Source organism: Vulpes lagopus, chromosome 7 (genome assembly GCF_018345385.1).
Source record: "Vulpes lagopus strain Blue_001 chromosome 7, ASM1834538v1, whole genome shotgun sequence".
Classification (NCBI taxonomy): Eukaryota; Metazoa; Chordata; class Mammalia; order Carnivora; family Canidae; genus Vulpes; species Vulpes lagopus.
The window spans coordinates 35,525,218-35,546,172 of NC_054830.1; the positions used below are offsets into that span (position 1 = coordinate 35,525,218).

General features: G+C 36.9%; 1 protein-coding gene across 1 annotated transcript in view; it reads right to left on the reverse strand.

Moving 5' to 3' along the window:
* The window catches only part of TMF1 (TATA element modulatory factor 1), a 33,222-nt gene extending 13,363 nt beyond the window's left edge, over positions 1–19,859 (reverse strand). Inside the window, exons 1-8 of the mRNA XM_041761513.1 lie at positions 19,654–19,859; positions 15,445–16,640; positions 13,570–13,673; positions 12,832–12,958; positions 10,050–10,155; positions 4,124–4,266; positions 3,518–3,684; positions 3,076–3,232 (exon numbers count right to left, since the gene is read on the reverse strand). Coding sequence (XP_041617447.1) covers positions 3,076–3,232; positions 3,518–3,684; positions 4,124–4,266; positions 10,050–10,155; positions 12,832–12,958; positions 13,570–13,673; positions 15,445–16,640; positions 19,654–19,795 — 2,142 coding nt within the window. The 5' untranslated portion in view covers positions 19,796–19,859. The remainder of the gene's footprint in view (positions 1–3,075; positions 3,233–3,517; positions 3,685–4,123; positions 4,267–10,049; positions 10,156–12,831; positions 12,959–13,569; positions 13,674–15,444; positions 16,641–19,653) is intronic.
* Between the last annotated feature and the right edge of the window lie 1,096 nt (positions 19,860–20,955).

Consider the following 20,955-nt stretch of genomic DNA (forward strand, 5'->3'; position numbering starts at 1 on the left):
TAGACCAAAAAAAAAAAAAAAAAAAAGACATAATAGGCACAACCACTGCCATACAATATAGGAGAGACAATGCATCTATTAATGTCTGCAATGTAAGGCAGAATGAAATAGCTATAAAAGCTAACTGCTATACTCATACACAGCTGGAAATGTAAACTACAACAGTCTTTTTGTAAAACATTATGGCAACATGTTAAAGCAATCATAGAACTCTCACCTTCTTTCACCTGGTTATCCTAGTCTCAAGAATTTACTTAACAGAAGCAGATCTAAACATACAAAGATACTCCCTACACTATTAGCTGGACTAGCAAAACCAGACAAAACAGGAAATATTCTAAATATCCATTAGTAGTAATCTATTTTTGCGAATTTTGAAAGAACATGAATATTCTCATTAAAAATTATGAGGGGATCCTGGGGTGGCTCGGTGGTTTAGCGCCTGCCTTTGGCCCAGGGCATGATCCTGGAGACCCGAGATCAAGTCCCACATCGGGCTCCTGGCATGGAGCCTGCTTCTCCCCTCTGCTTGTGTCTCTGCCTATGCCTCTGCTTGTCTGTCTTTCCTAAATGAATTTTTTAAAAACTCTTTAAAAATTATGGTTAATGTGGGGACGCCTGGCAGTCAGTTGAGCATCTGACTCCTGATTTCAGCTCTGGGTCATGATCTCAGGCTCTTGAGATCAGCCCCCTGTTGAGAGTCTGCTTCTCTCCCTCTCCCTCTGTCTCTCCCCCTCCCCTCACTTGTGCGTGCACACTTTCTCATAAAATAAATAAATCTTTTTAAAAAATTATGGTGAATGTAAGGAATATGGAAAAATTTATAATTTAATCTTAAACAAAAAACTATTATATATATGTATATATATATATGATATCAATGATAAAAAATACATATCAGAGATAAGGACAAGAAATTAATAACCAAAATTGACATTACTTATAAAGGTGATTTTTCTCTTTAAAGATTTTATTTGAGGGCAGCCCTGGTGGCTCAGCAGTTTAGCACCACCTTCAGCCCAGGGCAGGATCCTGGAGACCGGGATGGAGTCCCATGTCAGGCTCCTTGCATGGAGCCTGCTCTCCCTCTGCTTATGTCTCAGCCTCTCTCTCTTTATGTCTCTCATGCATAAATAAATAAAATCTTTAAAAAAAAAATAATAAAGATTTTATTTGAGAGAGAGAACACGCATAAGGAGGTTCCACATATGTGTGGAGGTAAGTGTATAGATTTACATTTTCTAGTATTTACAAATAGAAACACTGAAAAAAATAACCCAAACACTAGTAAAATGGTTACTTATAGGCAAAGAAAGGGGATAGGGAGGAGTTAAGTTGGAAGCAAATGTCTTAATATATTTATATAGCTTTCACTTTGGAATCATGTAAAAATGTTTAACATACTTGCATAAAATTAAATCAAAACTGCTTTGGGGTCAATGAGGGAAGAATAGTCTTTTCAACAAATGATACTGGGACAGCTGGATATCCATGTGCAAAAAACCTAAATGTGAGAGTTAAGACTATAAAATTCTTCAAAGGAAACAGGTGAAAACCTGCATGACCTTGGATTAAGCAATGGAGTCTTCAATATGACACTCAAAGTAGAGGCAACAAAAGAAAAAAATAGGTAAGTCAGACTTCATCAAAATTGTTAAAGGTCTACATCAAAGGACATTAAGAAAATGAAAGACAACCTATAAAATGGGAAAGAATATTTGCAAATACTACATCTGATAAGGATCTAATGTGCAGAATACATAAAGAATTCTAACAACTCAACAATTTTAAAAAATCCCAATTTAAAAATGGGCAAAGGATTTGAGTAATCAAATAAATTTCTCCAAAGAAGTTGCAGTAAGATATAAATGGCCAGGGGAGCCTGGGTGGCTCAATCCATTAGGTGTCTGATTCTTGATTTCAGCTCAGGTCACTATCTTAGAGTTGTGGGACTGAACCTCACATTGGGCTTCTCATTCATCAGGGAGTCTGTTGGAGATTCTTTCTCCCCTTCTCGTTCTGCCCCTCCCCCTCCTCAAATAAATAAATCTTTAAAAAAACAAAATAAAACAAAGATACATATGGCCAGTAAGCACATAAGAAGATGGTTAACATTGTTAGTCATTAAGAAAATGTAAACAAGCACATCACAATCAGATACCATTTCACACCCACTAAAAGGGCTATAATGAAAAAAAAAGAAGACAATAACAAACAAATACTGGCAGATGTAGACCATCATATATTGCATAAATTGCATATATTCCATAAAACGGTGTAATTGCTATGCAAAAGTCTGGCAGATCCTCAAAAAGTTATATATAGGGTTATTATACTGACCTGAAGGTATATGTCTAGAAGAATTTAAAATAAATATTCATACAAAAACTTGTAAATGAATGTTTATAGCAGTATTAACCATAATAACCAAAAAGTGAAACTAATCCAAATATCTAACAACTGATGATTTTATAAGAAAAAGCCTGGGGATGTGTGGGTGGCTCAGCAGCTGAGCATCTGCCTTCAGCTCAGGGCATGACCCGGGATCTGGGAGCTCCTTGTGGGGAGCCTGCTTCTCCCTCTGCCTATGTCTCTGCCCCTCTCTGTCTGTCTCTCATGAATAAATAAATAAAATCTTTAAAAATAAAAAAAATTTAAAAAAAGAAAAGAAAAAGCCTGACAAATTTCAGTTTTCCTCCTCTATCTGAACTACGTGGACTCCCACAGATGTTAAGAATAAACTCAGGAGTTATATGGATTCTCCTAAAATTATAAGGAATGTTTAATCTTTATCTGCATATGTTCAGTAACGCAGTCTTTGCTTTTCATAATATTCTTAAGTCTGAAAGTCACAAAAAATAAGAAATACAGTACAATGTAAGCATCACTTTAACAGTTTAAAAAACACACAATTAAGATTGGCACAGTCCAGTACTCCTAGAAAAGCGTCCAATAAGATTTGAAATGTAACGCAAGTAACACTTGATATTTTGATTCAAACTAACTAATGTATTCTTTAATTTGCAAAAGCACAACTCTTTTAAAGACTAATGTAGCTCATTATCTGTTGCTTACTTGAATTGCTAATGTTTCTTGCTGCTGACGGGCTTCTTCTTGGGCCTTCTCTAGTGCTGCAGAAAGTTCTTCTTTAGCTTTCATTTCACGACTTAGAGCAGCTTCCTGTGCTTCACTATCCTTTGCAGCATTGGCTTTGTGGAGATCAGTAAGCTCTCTTAAAAAATTAGATAATTTCTATTTAAAATAGTTAATTACACTGCCAAATTAGTGAAGTTTACATGTAGATTTCCATAAGACTCATGCAATGAGGGAGAGTTTACCACATAATAAATACCAACTACAATAAGGACTCTTTTGTACTTGCTTTGACCAATTACAAGTTCGTATATAGCCAAGTTTATAAATATTGTTAGTGATTAGATAACAGAAAAAGTATTTCTTCAACATCCCATTCTAATAATTAATTTTAAATGGGTTGCATATCTGTTCATTTTCTTACTTGTATGCACTATCCAGAGCAGCCTGAATACTTCGGTTCTTTTCTTCAAGTTCATCCATGTCTACCTGAAGTCGGCCAAGATCCTTCTCTTGGCGTTCTACCACAGAATTTAGTTTTTTAATGTTTTCTCTATGCTGTTTCTCAACTTCTTCTTTGCCATCAAGAACCTATATTGTAAAAACAGACAAAAGTATTTTTCAATAAGTAATACTATAGTAAGGGTGTCTGGGTGACTCAGTAGGTTAAGCATCTGCCTTTGGTTCAGGTCATGATCCCGGGGTCTGGGATCCAGCCCCACATGGGGCTCCCTGCTCAGTGGGGCGTCTGCTTCTCCCTCTCTTGCTCCCCCTGCTTGTGTTCTCTCTGTCAGATAAATAAATAAAACCTTAAATAACAATACCATAGTAAATATTTGTATTCCAGGAATCTTAAGTGTTACAATAATGAAGAAAAACTTTAACACTCATTTATTAAATTGTTTGACAAATTCTTCCCAAATGGTACACCTCAATAAATTATTCTAAATGTTTTACAAACTACAGCCAATTGTTCATATAGGAAGTAATAACGATTGATACATATATTTAGAGAATGGTTAACATTCACCTGTTTTAAATGTTGCAACTCTTCTTCTAGGTCTTTAACTCTTTTGTTCAGCTTTGCAATAATATTTTCATTTTCTTTGTCTTTAGCTCTTAATTTCTTAATAATGTTAGAGTTATGCAGCTGCTGTTTTGAAAGTTTTTCTCCTGGCAATGGCAAAAAATAAATAAATTCAAACAATGATTCCTTAAGAATCTGGATAGAATGATCTAACCAGTGACATAAAAATAATAGACTATTTTTAAAATCACAATATTGTAACCATGAATGCTAAATTGATTTGGGTAAGAAGTATCAATGAATGCTAAAATTACTAGATGAAGGATGGTAGGTAACAGGATACTTACACCTTAAAAAATCCTTCCTACATATCACTTATGAATTATAAAGAGAAAAATGTGCTTTTACAAGGAGAAATCTGGCTGTCACTGCCTTAACTAAACATTCAGTATTGGCATCACCAATTGTGGCATATTAGGTATCTATTGATGTAATGGAGTGGTAGGTACACAGTGTTGCCAATGATAATTCTTACTAGAAATTTTATCTGAATCTAATCATGAAGAAGGGGAATACGTAGGACAGGCCTGGACTCTAAGAAGTCTTCAATGTCACTAAAAGACAGCTCTCCTAGATTGGTGGAAGACTAAAAGGACATAATGGTCAAATGCAATATATAAGTTTTGACTAGATCTTGGGACAAGACAAATGACTAAGTATAAAAGTGATTTTTAGAGACAATGGGAGATAAATGATGAAATATATGCCGGTGTACACTTCTGAATTAATACTGATTTTCTCAGGTATGATTATGATGCTGTGCTGGCAAAGCAAAATGTACTTGCTATTGGGAGATGGAGATTCATGAATTTAGGAGTGGACTGCAGATTCACTGCAGTATCTGTCAAAATTACAATGGCATATTTCACAAAAATTTCTTTAAAAATCCTGAAATTCACGTGGAACCACAGAAGACTTCAAACAGCCAAAGCAATCCTGAGCAAGAACACAACTGAAAATATCACATTTTCTAATTCCAAAATATGTTACAAAGCTACAGTAATCAAAACAGTATGGTACTGGCATAAAAACACGGACCAAAAAAAATAAAAAATAAAAAATAAAATAATAATAAAAAAATAAAAAAAAATAAAAAAAAAAAAACACAGACCAGAGGAACAGAATAGAGAGCCTAGAAAATCCACACAGAATTTAGAAATAAATTTACAACCAATTGATCTTCAACAAAGATGCCAAGAACACACAATGGGGAAAGGACAGTATGATCAATAAATAGTACTGGGAAAACTGGATAATCATAGGCAGAATGAAACTGGACCCTATGACACACCAAACACGAAAGTCAACTCAAAATAAAGACTTAACATACCTGAAACTAAAATTACTAGAAGAAAACACAGGGGAAAAACCTTCTGACACTGGTCTTGGCAATGATTTTTTGGGTATAATTCCAAAAACATAAGCCAAAAAAGCAAACACAGACAACTGGGATTGCATCACAGTAAAAAGTACTGTACAGCAAAGGAAGTGATAAACAGACTGAAAAGACAATCTGCAGAATGGAGGAAAATATTTGCAAGCCTTACATCTGATATGGTATTAATATCCAAAATATACAAAGAAGTCATACAACTCAATAGCAAAAAACAAATAAGCCAATTAAGAAATAAGCAAAAGACATGAATAGACTTTTCTCAAAAGACAACATATGAATGGCCAACAAGTATATGAAAAGGTGCTCAACATCACTAATCATCACAGAACGGCAAGCCAAAATGCCTCACACCTGTAAGGATATCTATTATCAACACAACAAATGATAAGAATTAGCAAGGATGTGGAGAAAAAGCAACATTGGTATACTACTGGCAAGAATATAAATTGGTACAGACACTATAGAAAACAGCATGGAGACTGCTCAAAAAGTTAAAAATAGAGATACTATATGATGCAACAACTCTACTTCTTGGCATATATCCAAAGGAAATAAAATCAGTATCTCAGAGATATGTGCATTCTGCAGCATTATACACAACAGCCAAGTAAGTTATGGAAATAACCTATCCATCAATGGATAAATGCCTAAAAAAAATGTTGTGTGCAGAGAAATACAAAGAATTATAAGATAATACTATGAAGAGTATATGCTGACAAACTGGACAACCTAGCAAAAAAATGGATAAATTCCTAGAAACATAAAATTTCCCCGAATTGAATGAGAAAAAAACAAGAAAATTTGAATAAGCCAGTTGGTAGTAACAATATTGAATTGGTAATCAAAAGACTCCTCCCTCAAAAGACCAGGACCAAATGGCTTCAGAGCTGAATTCTACCATTTAATAAAGAATTAATACCTATTCTTCTCAAACTGTTTCAAATAATAGAATGGAAAAAGAAACTTTTCAAATTTATTGTATGAGGCCAGCATTATCCTGATAAGAAAGCCAAAGACACACAAAACAAAACAAAACAATAGGTCAATATCCCTGGTGAACAAAGAAGTAAAAATCCCCAACAAAATATTAGCAAACTGAATTCAACAAAATGTTAAAAGGATCATACCATATGATTTCACTTATATGTGGGATTTAAAACACAAAACAAAAAAATAAAAACAAGCAAACAAAAAAACACTCAAAAACAGAAAAAAAAAAAATGGTGGTTGCCAAAGGGGAAGTGGGAGTGCGGGACTGAAATAGGTGAAGTGGATTAAGAGGTACGAAATTCCAGTTACAAAATAAATAAGTCAGTGAAATATAAATTAACAGTATAGTAAATATAGTCAATAATATTATAACAATGTTATATAGTGACAGATGGTGACTGTAATTATGGTGACCTCTGAGTAATGTATAGAATTGCTGAATCACTATGTTGGACACCTGAAACTAATATAACACTGTATGTAGTTATACTTGAGTAAAATGTTGTATTTTATACACAAATGCTCAACTTGTTTTTGCTATCTAAAATTGTGAATATTTTCCCAATTCATTAAATATTCTAAGAAAGAAAAAAAAGTGGCTCTGTGTATATAAAGTAATATTATTTAGCCTTGAAAATGAAGAAAATCCAGTCATTTGTGATAATGTGGCTGAAACTGGAGGCTGAAATAAGCCAGACTCACACACTGCATGATCTTACTTATACGTGGAATATAAAAAAAAAGTTTAACTCATAAAAGCAGAGAGTAAAATGCTGGTTACCAGGGATGGGGGAAATGTAAAGATACTAGTCAAAGGGTACCAAGTTTTAATTATGCAGGTGAATAAATTCTGCAGATCTAACATATAGAATGGTGACTACTGTTAATAATACTATATCATACACTTGAAATTTGCTAACAGAATTGATCTTAAGTGTTCTCATATGAAAAAATATTAACTACAAGAGATGACTGATATGTTAATTAGCTTGACTGTGGTAATCATTTTACAATGTACACATGTATCAAAAATTACATGCAATTTTTATTAGTCAATTATACCTCAATAAACTGGGGGAAAAAAAGAATTTAGAAGTAGAATGGTTTTTTTTCTTTTTCTTTCTTTTTTTTTTTTTTTTTAAAGATTTTACTTATTTATTCATGAGAGACAGTGAGAGGCAGAGACATAGGCAGCGGGGAGGGGAGAAGCAAGCTCCATACAGGAAGCCCGATGTGGGACTCGATCCCACAAGTGGGACTCAATCCGGGACTCCGGGACCACGCCCTGAGCCAAACTGCTGCTCAACTGCTAACCCACCCAGGTGTCCCTAGAAGTGGAATGTTCTTATCTGTCACCTACATTCAAATGGTTTGGCAAAAGGAAGTGTGTGTGTGCAGAAAGATATGAAGTAGGTGTGCCTAGATGTTAATAATTAATGAAGCAAGATAATAATCAGCTACTCATTGTAATGTGCTTTCAGCTTTGAGTCTTTCAGATTTTCAGCTGTGAATTTAAAAATACTTTTGGGTGAGGCGTGCTTGGAGTGGCTCACTCTGTTGAGTAACTGTCTGTGGCTCAGGTCCTGATCTTAGAGTCCTGGGATCAAGCCCCATAGGGCTCCTGGCTCAGGGGGAAGTCTGCTTCTCCCTCTCCCTCTGCTCCTCCCCCATCACTTGTGTGCTCTCTTTCTGTCTCAAATAAATCAATAAAATCTTTAAAAAAAATACTTCTGGGGGATAGAGAAGCAATAAATAAATAATCCCATATGAAATCATTCTGTTTTCAGTATAAAGAAGTTCATTAAGCAAAAGAGAACATCAACCCACCTCTTACCTAAATTAATAAATACTCAAATAGTGACACCCGATATAAATACTTTAAGTTTTTTTTTTTTTTTAATTATGAAACCAGGGGCATCTGGATGGCTAGGTTGGTTGAGCGTCTGCCTCTGGCTCGGATCATAATTCCAGGGTCCTGAGATGGAGCCCAGCATCTGACTCCCTGCTCAGTAGTGAGTCTGTCTCTCCCTCTCCTTCTGCCCCTCTGCCTGCTTGTGCTCACTTCCTCTAATAAATAAATAAAATCAAAGTAAAGTAAAATAAAATAATAAAATAAAATAAAAATGAAATGAAATAAAATAAAGAAACCATGCACACAGCCTTCCCCTCAGTCTCTTGTTGTAACACAGGCAGTTCACCACCTTAATATGTCTTGAGATAATGATTATCTCTTTTATTAATTCTCCCTTCATTCTTCTATTGCAGTGTAGGCCATGTTTTATAATTATCATTATCTGTATACTTACACTTCCCTCTCATTAGTTTGTAAGTTCCTAAAGGACAGGAATTATTGTGTCAAATATAGTATCTGACATACCAACTGTTAAATATTAGCTGAATAAATGAAAAATAAAAATAGGGTAAAACTCATTTTTTCAAATACAATGACTGTTTCCAATTGTTTTCTAACACTTACTCTGGAAATTCTCTTAAGTTCAATGATTTAAGCACAGAAATGTTCATCTAAAAACTATTTGTAATATTAACATTTTAGAAATAAATGTACATTAGAAAAAGAATAAAATAAATTATAGTCTATGGCCATATAATGGACTTTAAAAGCCATTAATAATGCTAGCAAAGCATTTAATAGCATGGGGAAATGTAAAAGAACTATGAAAATGTAAAAGATTACAAATTAAATACGTAACCTTAATTATGCTTAACAATGTATTAAAAACGCATTAAAAAAGAACTAGAAGAAATTGATAGTTCCCTATAAAATGGGTTATGATCTATTTTTTCTTCCTCTGTCTCCTAAAACTTTAAAAATTTCTCCAAGTAGTAAGTGTAATTCTTACAACAAGAAAAACTTTAAAAATTTAATCACCTTTTCCAAAACTACCTTCTTTCCTATGATAGTACATAAAGAAATTAATCCAGTGTCTATTTATAACAATTTTTCTCACAAAGGGTATTTAATTTCTACAACCTTGCTAATTTTAAGTCTTTTCACGAAATGTTAAATAACTGAAAAATTAAAACAAGAGTATAACAAAAAGTTCACTATCAAACAACTAAACAATATGATGACACCACATAGTACCCAAGCCAGATATTCAAATACTATATAAATTCCAGGATAATAGCCCTCAAATACCTTGCTTTATGTGACAGCAATAAAACCTGTTAAAAACTCTTTTTATGAAAAAAAAAAAAAGCTCTTTTTATGAAACCACATTTATTTTTCAGCAAGTTACTTTTTTTTACTCTAGGAAAAAGAAGGCTACATATAACGCATCTCTGCTTCTATATATATTGTTCCCCATTCTTCCATAAATTGTCACCTACCATTTCTGAGGTTTAAGCACAAACTTTTCTTGCTTCCAAGTGTTTTTTATTAAGAAGTAGCAGCTAATCAGGTGGCAAGTATTTTTCCCATTCTTACAGTATTTTTCATAGTTAACTAAATACTTTACACACCTTCTTCCATTAGCCCTCGGATCTGCTCATCTTTCTCTTTCAAAAGGTCTGAAGTCTCACTGCTATTTAATCTAGTAGCAAGTTCTTCTTTTATACTTTTGATTTCCTAATTAAAAAAAAAAAAGAATGTGAATATCATAAGGAATTACTTTCATTCTGGGCATATTTTTCAATTTTTTCCATATCCAAAAAAGTCATCAATAATCAAAATCTCAATAAAGATCTGTAAGTTTTATTCTGTTAAACTAAGTTTATTATTACCTTGGTTAATTAAGTAAACAGTTTTGAAACAACACAGAAAACCAGAATTCACGTATAAACAAGTTTTAATATGGAAATGCAAATGAGGGGATCCCTGGGTGGCTCAGCGGTTTGGCGCCTGCCTTCGGCCCAGGGTATAGTCCTGGAGACCGAGGATCGAGTCACACATCAGGCTCCCTGCATGGAGCCTGCTTCTCCCTCTGCCTGTGTCTCTGCCTCTCTCTTGATCTGTGTCTCCCATGAATAAATAAATAAAATCTTAAAAAAAAAATGCAAATGCAAATGAGAATAAGTTAACTTTCAATACCTTTCTTGAGTATCTCTATACACATACTTTTTTCAGGTGAAGTATAATATTTGGAAGAACATATGTCTCTATTTTTCACTGTTTTTTTTTTCTTCATCTAAAACTTGTACTTGCTAGTGCATTGTGAAATAAGAGAAAACATAATAAGGTTCAACCTACTTTAATAAGGCAGAGATTCAGCACAAACATGTCAAGACAGTTTATCTTTCAAAACCACAATGGAGAAGTATGTATGGTGATGGGAAAAGTGTTGTATAATCATACTTAAAATTAGGTTTTAAGCAATGATCTGAAACCAAACAACAGCTAAAAACAACTAACATCAGGTATTTAAACCATGCATTCTACCCATTATTTTATCCTCACAACAATCCTATGAGGGAGGTATTTTATTCAATTACACAAATAAGAAAACTAAGAGACACTGAGAGACTGAATAAACTTTGAAGGTCAGAGAGCTATTAAGTGGTAGAGTTTAACTTGAAACCAGGTGTTTTTTCTTAATATTTTATTTATTTGAGAGAGTGAGCGAGAGACAGAGTGCAAATGGAGAGGAGCAGAGGGAGAGGGAAAAGCTGACTCTCCACTGAGCAGGGAGCTGGAAATGGGACTTGAGGACTAGGATGTAAGCCAAAGGCAGAGCCTTAACCAACTGAACCACCTAGGCACTGGAAACCAGGTTTGAGTCCACAAAGCCGATAAGCCCATTCTCTGAACCATTCACAATACTGCTGTGTATTTTCCAACTGTCAAAATTTGATTCATCCATCAAGGCCCAATAAGACTCTCCTGCCTTCCATGAAACTTTCCTCCATTCCCCCGGTCTGAATTCATCCTGTGATACCATTCCAAACTGCTTATTCATCTTTATCTCTAATTTGTTTCATTCTGCCTAGTACTATGTAAGTGCTGACATTATCTGTTTTCCATCACTAGAAAAGCAAACTCTTCGCTTAAGGGAATTCAATTCACCCTGAATTTCCTATAGATCCTAAGTAGGGGGATCATATATAGCAGTACACATAAAACGTGTTAAAACTTAGGGCCCCCCCCCCAAAAAAAATTAAAAAAACAAAAAACAAAAAACTTAGGGCCCAAGCTTTTCCCACCTATACTCAATGGTTTGGGTCTATCTTAGATCTACAATTCAAAGTACATTACAGAAAACAAGCATTATTTAAAATCTGATTTCTCAATTAGACTGGTTTAGATGGAATACAGTAGGGACAAGAAAAAGTAAGTTGGTTAGGTAGTCTCAAGTTATTGTCAAGTTATTATATCTGAAATGAGTTACCTAATTAAAGCAACCTAAGCAGAAGGAAGTATATGACTTATTTCTCTTCTGTAACAGTATACAAAGAAAAAATATAAACATTAACACTGGTCAAGAAGGAAAGCAGCTTAGCTGAAAAGGGCTAATGATGAGAAATGTTATTACTAAGAGTTGGGATAGAAGAAATAATTACTAACCTTATCTGGTTACCAACTTTTAAAATAGCCAACTGCTATAAATGGTAGGAATTAGAACAGTGGCTCCCAAACAGGAGTGATTTTGTTCTTAAGAGGACATCTGGCAAAGTCTGCCAACATTTTCAATGATCACAACTTGGGGAAGGGAGTGATGGATGTGCACTGGGAGATGCGGAGGTGAGGGTGACACTGGTGTCTTGTAGTTAGAGCCCTGGATGCTGGTAAACATCCTACAATGCACAGAACAGTCCCATACAGCATAAAATTATCCAGCCCAAAATGTGAATAGTACTGCGGCTGAGAAATCCTGTATTAGAATAAATCAATACTGTGCCTCACAAGAGTCACTAACTCTTACAATCCCTTTATTTTAAAATTATTTTGACTTGAAAAAACACATAGATTTGAAGCAGTAACAAACGAGAGTAAGGATACTTAAAAAAATTTATACAGTGCACTTAGGTTTATTTATTTTGATGAAATTATCATTTATGAAAATTATTCTAATGATCCTGGCTATATATACAAGGGACTTTCAGATGGATTATACAAACACTGGTTTAGATTTGTTTAAAGTATCAAAAATCTATAAGTCTAAAGGTATTAAGAAATCTATAATTTGTTAATATACTAGATGGTATCCTTTAATCTTCTTTTTTTCATACCAAAATATTATGAATGCATCCCTCAAAAAATCCACATCTGTATAGAATTTAACTAATATTATTTTTAACTTTCATTTACCTTTTTAGCAGCATCTCTCTCTTTGCAGGCTAGCTGAACTTTCTTTTCTGCTTCTGCAATTCTTTGAGTAAACTCATCTTTCAAGGAAGAAATGCTGCTGCTTTCTTCTTTTACTCTAAACATTTCACTAAATTAAAAACAACAGACAGAAATACTTGTTTACATATTCCTAGGGTAACAAGAGGAGTGCAGTTGTTTCCAAAAGGAAATAACATTTTCTTCAATATATACTTTACTAAAATCGGTTAGTTTTAAGCCTGTTAACTTTCAAAAGACAAATTATCTGCCTAATGTATTTTAAAACATCTCAATGAAAACCCATTAGAAGTCAAAATGTCACCAATATTTGATGTGTAAAAATAAGAGAAAGGTAAACAAAATTTTTCAGTTTTCAATCTGTTAACATTTTACTAACCACCTCCTTACGGCAAATATTCAGCGTTTTTCTAATATCATAGTTTTCTTTAAATACAAGTTTTCAATCTCTAATAGTAAAAAGGAAAAAGGTTTTCTGTTTTGTTTTTCCACATACTTCTCTTCAATGCCAAAGGTAATATAGTAAAGATAATTTGAGGAGAAAAGAAATCTATAGTTGAAAATTGAAATATTATTCCATTTTCAACAACTATACACAAGTTAAATTTTAAACATTTTAGTTTTAAAAACATTCTTAAATAATAACCAAGTATTTAGGCCTCTACAAAACATAAAATTATGCACATCTGTAAAAATACTTACTCTTTCAGATTATCATAGGCTTCTTCGAGAAGTGCTTTTTCTTTACTAAGAGATAATAACTGAGCCTCCCTTTTATCCAGTTTTTCATTCAGAAATTCAACTCTCTGAATAAGGAGAATATACAAAAGTCAAACATTTAACTTAACCATTTCTACATGCAGGTGGTAAGTTGTAAAGATAATCTAATCACTATTATAAATAAAAGTGTTATCTCATAAAAAGAATTAAAACAATACTGAGAACACAGAGGATTCAGAACAAGAACTCATACATCGTTGGTAGGAGAGTATAAATTAGTGCAACCACATAGCTGGTAGGAGTATAAATTAGTAAACCACATTGGAAAACAATTAGTCAATATCTAACTGAAGATCTACACACTCTTTAATGTAGAAAATTCTTTTAGATATGCTTTAGAGAAAAGTCTTGCATAAATATACAAGAATATTTACAAGTTTGTTACAGCAAAAACCTAGGAAAGATGTGCACATCCACCAAAAGAGGAAGGGAAATCGAGAAAATAAAAAAAAAGATCAAAGGGGGCTTTAAAACCTCTAGTAATATTCTGTATGTTAGCTGGGTAGTGGATATAAAAGTGTTTTTCCATATTATTCTTTAATCCAAATATGTGTACCTTTTTTTTTTTAGTATGATACTTTGCATTTAAAAAAATAAAAGTAATTTTAGATAATCATTAGACCTGTAACTTTAAAAAATCTCCAGAATATACCAGTATAAAGCTAAACGAAAAGGAATGGTTAGAATATCTTACTCCTTAGGTCTTGCGGAAGTAGTGATAAAGTTGTGTATGAGGGGAGGAATGACGATTTTATGCACTAAAAAAAATGGTCTTACCTGATTGAGGTCTAGATTTAGAAATCACTTACCTTCGGAAAGTAGCTCAAAATTATTTTATTGATACTAAACAGTATTGGTTTCAGGAATTCAAACCACTATTATAGCTAGAGCATGGCATTTCATTTGTGAATAATATTAAACCTAAGTAACAGAATCTGGCACTTTTTTTTGCATTAAATAATTCAATACATGGCACTTACAGGACATTTCTTCAAGACATCCTATATCTCAGAGGAGTCTATTAAAGATGCCAAATCCAACTCAATTTCTATATCTAAAAATCATAGGAAAAACCAGAACTGTGACTTATGTTAAAGAATTTACACCACTTTTCTTTTATAGGTATTAGGTAGAAGCAATTTGTTATTCCTAAGCAATACCATTCATTGTTCCTTGGACATTTCCCATTCTTATTCATGTAAGATAGCTATCAGGGAAACATCAAAATAACATAAAAGAGAAAACAAACAAGGAATTAATAATAACAGAAACACATCAATAATTAAAGACTACACTTAAGATTTGCTACAAATAATGTGAACATGCGAAATTTTTTTGATGTAAGAAAAACCATATATTTATATTCGTTTCAGCATCTTTACCTACAAAGGATTTGAAGATATACATTTCCATAAGACAATCCTTCACAAAATGACAAATAAATGAGCACAGCATACAAAAACCATAGGTGAAAAGACTCAACAGTACTGGCGCAAGATGGAGACTTTTTTATGCTTAGTTATATTGAAATAGCAATTTATGTTATCATAGTTGCCTCAAGAGAAATTTCAAGTAACTTAGTATCAGTAATTGATCAGTTTTAAAATCCTTAATGCTACACCTGGGTCAAAATGCCTGTCTTAAAAACAAAACAAAACAAAAACAAAATGCCTGTCTTTTTTAGTCAGTAACAATCATCATACAATACTGAATGTTAAAAATAAACAGTGATTAAAAACAATGATTTAATCTCTATAAGGCATATCCCCAAATCCCCGTTCTGGTTTCTAGAGTTACCTTGCAAACATCTTCCTTCTCAGAATGCGCTTCTGGCTTACTTTCAGCAGCTTCATGCTGCTCAGCCACCTTGTCTAAGACAGTATGTCCTTCATTTATTGGTGTAGCAGAAACCAAAATATCAGGCTGTTCACAATTAACAGGCGTTGCACTTCGTCCACTTTCTTCCATTTCTGTATCCTCATTGGGTATAATTAAAGTTTCATTCACTACTTCTTCAGATTTTCCTTCAACTGATTCATTTATTTTAGTCTTTGGAGTTGAAGGATTAACTATAATAGGTACTAAAGGATATCCCTTGCCTGACAGTTCATCATCTGAATTGATTTCGCTTACACTACGGCTATCTAATGACTGTACACTAAACGAGTCTATTCTTTCAAAAGCATCAGATGAGCAGCAACTCTCGGTGAGTTTTTGGAAATCATCTAAACGATTATATTCAGGACAAGCAGATGCTGAGAGAAGCTGAAAAGATGTCTGCATCAAGTGGAGACTTGATTTTGAATCTGTAGTCTCTTGTCTCGAACTTGCTGAGCTCTCACTTATTACACTTTCATGATCTAAAACTTCAATGTCACTGGTGGTAGAAGTACCAGATGAGAAGGTACTGACAGGAGGAGAAGGTGTGTTACTCTGTCTGTCTTCATGTTTTTGTTCCTTAGGTTCCAAAACCATGTCCTTTGTTTCTGCCATAGACATATTAGATATATTTTCTCTAGTTGTTTTCACGTTAATTACACTTTCAGACACTTTCAAACGTACAGTTGATACCTTCATATCAGATTCTTTATTAATTGTTTCTTCACACTTGCCCTCAGTTTTAGGTGACAGAGAATCGACTGCCAGAGTTTCCCCTGATACACATTGAGTAGAGTCTTTTACGTTTGACTCAGTTGTTTCAGATGTTCTTGACTGTCCAGTGTGCAAGGATTCCTGCAAAGTGCTTTTCACTTCTTCTTCTGGTCGTTGTGATTTAGCTGGTGGTTTTGATACCACTGGACTCTTCTGAATGGTCTGGACATCCGTAGAAGAGAGAAAGGCACTAAAGAAATTTTCAGATTCATCTACCACAGTTCTCCGAACTGGCTTTGTAATTGCTTTAGGAGAGGCTACCGGCTGACTCTGAGGTTCAGTATTTGACTTTAACCCCCAGGTTGAAGTATCCCATCCTCCACTGACAGGGGGACTTATTCCTTTAAGAAAAAATATCCATATGTGTTAAAAGAGAAAAAAAAATATATACATATATATACATTTTATGTTATTACAATCATTATAAGTCAATATAAATAAAGTTTTTTTTAAAAAAAAAGGAAACTTATGCTTTATGACTTACAATTTGGACCTCTTAAGCTCCCTGCTGACTGTATAATTAATTAGGTCATTGTTGAACTTTGGGCCTAAAGAGGAAAACTGGTATGGATCTGCCCAAAAGGAACTAGGAGCAAAGGTTAAGAGACCAAAATGGATCTGACCTACCAGAAGCACAGAAGCAAGTATGTTATTCCCTCATACGACAAATTAAGAGAGTACCAGTATACATTATATAACTCATGCTAAGTTTAAGACACACAGGATGCATCTCACAACAACAGACAGTACACTCACTCACAGGTCATATGTGGTCATAGCAAATTGACCCTACCTTCTATTCAGATAGTTTCATATTAACTTTATTCTTATAATATCAGTAATAAAACATGGTTATGAGTTGGACAAAGGGTAACATTCAAGAACTAAATCCAACATATTCATGACAAGTGTCCTTTTCTAAAGATCAAAGTAAACTGATGGGAACAGTACCTTCTAGAGGACAAATTCATTTTTATCCACTTAATGACAAGTTCATTCTCCAAGTGCCACTCTCCCAACCCAGTCTACAAGGAAGTTTTGTTCCCCTCCTAAGTTCCAAATTTAGGGGGAATTTAGAAGGTCTTATGAATTTCAAGGGCACCTGCTGGCTCAGTTAATGGAGCGTGTACCTCTTAGTCTCAGGGTTGAGGGTTCGAGCCCCACTGTGGATATACAGATTACTTACAAATAAAATATAAAAAGAGTGTTTGGGAAGCTCAGTCAGGTAAGCTTCCAACTCTTGACCTCAATTCAGTTCTTGATCTCATGTCCTGAGTTCAAGATCTGCATGGAGCTCCATGCTGGGTGTGGAATCTACTTAAATAAATAAGTAAATAAACTAAAACCTTAAAAAGAAAAAAAGCCATATGAATTTCAAAGATGTGCATTTTTTAAGAAGTATTTTTTTATATAGATGGTAGCTTACACTAGGCCTTTTTAAAAATACTGCAGAGAAAATAACTTTCTTCTGGATAAAAAAAGATGATTCAGTCACAGAAATACATGGTACTAAAAAACCCAATGATAAAAAAAAAATGGCATACTTACTAAAATACTTACAGCATTTCTTTTTAAAAAAATTCTTCCTTTTCTAAATTCAAAAGTGGCTGAGAAGAATTATCACAAATTCTACACAATCTGAAGTTGGTGGGGAGAGAACAAGCACTGAAAAGCTCCCCAAAACTATCACGCCCTATATTAAAGTCTACTCTATAATATGGTTTCATAAGTATGTAGGATACTTCAATTGGGGGACACTGTTTTACAGCCATTGGTCCAGTATATGAAAACAATGAAAAAAAATGAGCAAACCGTAAGTAAAGATGCGAAAGAACAAGCAAGATGAAGTATGCTAATTAGTTTAATTTAGCAGGTCATCTTAATGAAAGACAGAAGTCAAATCTGCCTCTTGCAGAAACTGAAGAATGTTTTCTATAAACCCCAGGGTCATCTGACATCCACTGGTCATCCTTGAGTAAGGCAAAATAAACATGGGTGATCAACAAATATTCACAGCATTTCACTAAATGGATATTCTGGATAACCTATTTTGAAAAGTGAATCTTAAAGACTGATGTGGGACACAAAGGCGAAAAGAAAAATTATTATTATTATTATTACGTAATAATTCTTTACTACTTGCATCCCACTGACAAGTCCTTAAAACAGGCAGAGTAACATTCCTTTTAGGAACTCAGCTACCTGGATGTTAATACTTTAAGAGCAAAGGCAATCTTAGCCTGACACCCCCCACCCCCCGCCTCCCCAGGATCCTCTAAGTTTACTCTAACATTTATAAATTCCTTTGGGACCTTCCTTTATCTCGGCTCCCCAAGATACATGTTGGCAATGACCCTCCCAAGCATAGGACCCACGGATATACATCTGAAGAGTCTTACAATGGAGTTTTTCCTGAACAGTAATAAATGACCTTTTCCTAACTAGCTAGCCTCACGCCACAGTATATAATGGGCCACTCCCCACGATCCCGGGGCAGCTCCTTCTGCCCATGGGTCCTGTCCCCTTGCTTTAATAAAACCACCTTTTTGCACCTTGAGAATTCTTTCTTGGCCGTGGGCTTCGAACCCTAACATCTTTTCCTACATCTATAGACGATTCAAGCCCCAGGTTTACACAAAAGGAGTACCCTGACACCTAAAATGTATATCCTGTTGCCTCTAAAGTTCAGAAATGCAGGGGGCATCTGGGGAAAAGGGAGTTGAGTTACTCCCCACCCCCCGACAAATGTCACCTTCTGTCCCTGACCCCCGAATGCTGGAGTGTTCCTTAGACCTAGAGCCAAAGCAGCTGAGGATCCCTGAAAGGCTCGGCTCAAGAGATGTGACCAGCGGAGACGCAGCCCGTCGGAGAGTCCTGGTCCGACCCGCACGGGGGGTACCTCCCCCACGCCGTGCCCCCCACCGGCTGCGCGGCCTTTCCCAGCCTCGTCCTCCCCTTCGGGACACCCGAACTCGAGGAGCTGTGTGGGCGCCGGGAAAGCCACGGAAAGGCACGTCCGGCTCCCCGCCAGGGTTGGGGCCTGCTGCTCGCGTGCCCGGGCTTCACAGGCTTCACAGGCTGCCCCCCGCCCCCCAGCTTCTGGAGGCTCGCGCCCCGAGCTACGTCGACGCAGGGCGGGGAACACGCCCGACAAATCGGCAGCGGGTTTTCCGAGGCCGGCGGGACCCACACCCGCACCCGCACCCGCACCCGCGGCCGCAGGCGCCAGGGCCCCCGGGGCCCCGGGATTTCCCTCCGGACCACGGCGAACCGCGGGCGGGCTGGGCCGGCGGAACTTGCCCGCAGCTCCGCCAGCGGGGAGGAGACCCCCGCCCCGCCCCGCCCCGCCCTTACCCGGCTCTCCGTAGGGAATGGCCTCGGCCCAGGCGCTCGGCTCCTCGTCCTGGATGTCCAGGACCCTGTCGATGGACTTCTGGGCCTGGGACAGGGCCTGCTTCGCGAAGCTGGACAGCTGGGAGGCGTTGAACCAACTCATCTCCCGTCCTCGGCCGGCAGCGGCGGCGGCAGCACCGAGCGGGAAGGCCGAGGGCCAGGCCGACCGGCCTCAGGCCCGGGGAGGGGTGCGGCGGGACGGCCTCGCCCCCTTCTGCCCTCGGCGAGCCCTGTCAGCGGCTGGCCATGACCCCGACCGCCTCCCCGACCGAGCCCGGAGGTCGCGCTCAGCCCTTCCCGCACAGCTGAGGCGGGAGGCCCGGCGCGCGCATGCGCCGGCCTCGTCCACGTCCACAGCCACCAAATCCGGGAGCCCAGAGTTCCGTCAACGGACGGAAGAGCGGGCGGAACGTGACGTCACATCCGGGACCCGGGGATTGCCATTAGTTACGGAGAACGCGGAACTGCTGCTGCGGATGCTGGCTCCAGGCGTAGCGCGCAAACATCCGGCCGCCGGAGCCGCGGTGGAGTCCTCGGGGAGGAAAGGCTGGTTTTCACGTGGGCTCCGTCCTAGAAACTAGCTCACGCCCTGAGAGCTGACGCCTTGCCAGCAAGAGCTGCAAACGGAGGAAGTTTGGCCTCGCCTATTAGCGCTTTGTCTCAAATATTTAACCAGTCCGGTGTTAACGTGGCCTTCAGGAGGAACCCTGGGCGTGGGTTTGCCTCAAAATACTGGACATTGTATGAAAGGCCAGACCCAACCCGCCTGATGACGTAAGTAAAAAGGCGTCCTCCGCAGCGTGTGAAAAGTTGGAACTAGGGTACAGAATGGCTGGCACCTCTTGACGGTGCAGCGCCACTCTCGGCCTCCGTCGAAACTAACCTGAGAAGACTCCGCTGTTCCCGCGTTCGTGTGTTCGTGCACGTTATTTACAATACAGCTTTTTCTGCACTCACTCTTCAAACACTTCGCTAGATGAGAAGTATCAGGTTGGTGACCTTCCGAATCTGGTCAGTAGCTATGGAATCTGGACTCCACAGCATTGAACGCAAAATTCTGTCAACCTTTAAAGCTGGATTCGGTACAAAAATCCAGACTTCCACGTGCTTTTGAACTATATGGATACTAACATGGCACAGATTGTTGAGGTCGTTGCCTCTTTGGGCAAATAATTTTCACCATTTGCCACAAACCCCACTAATCTTATTAAACCTCATTATACCTCCCTGCTGTGATTATTTACATTAACCTGCCTGCCTCCT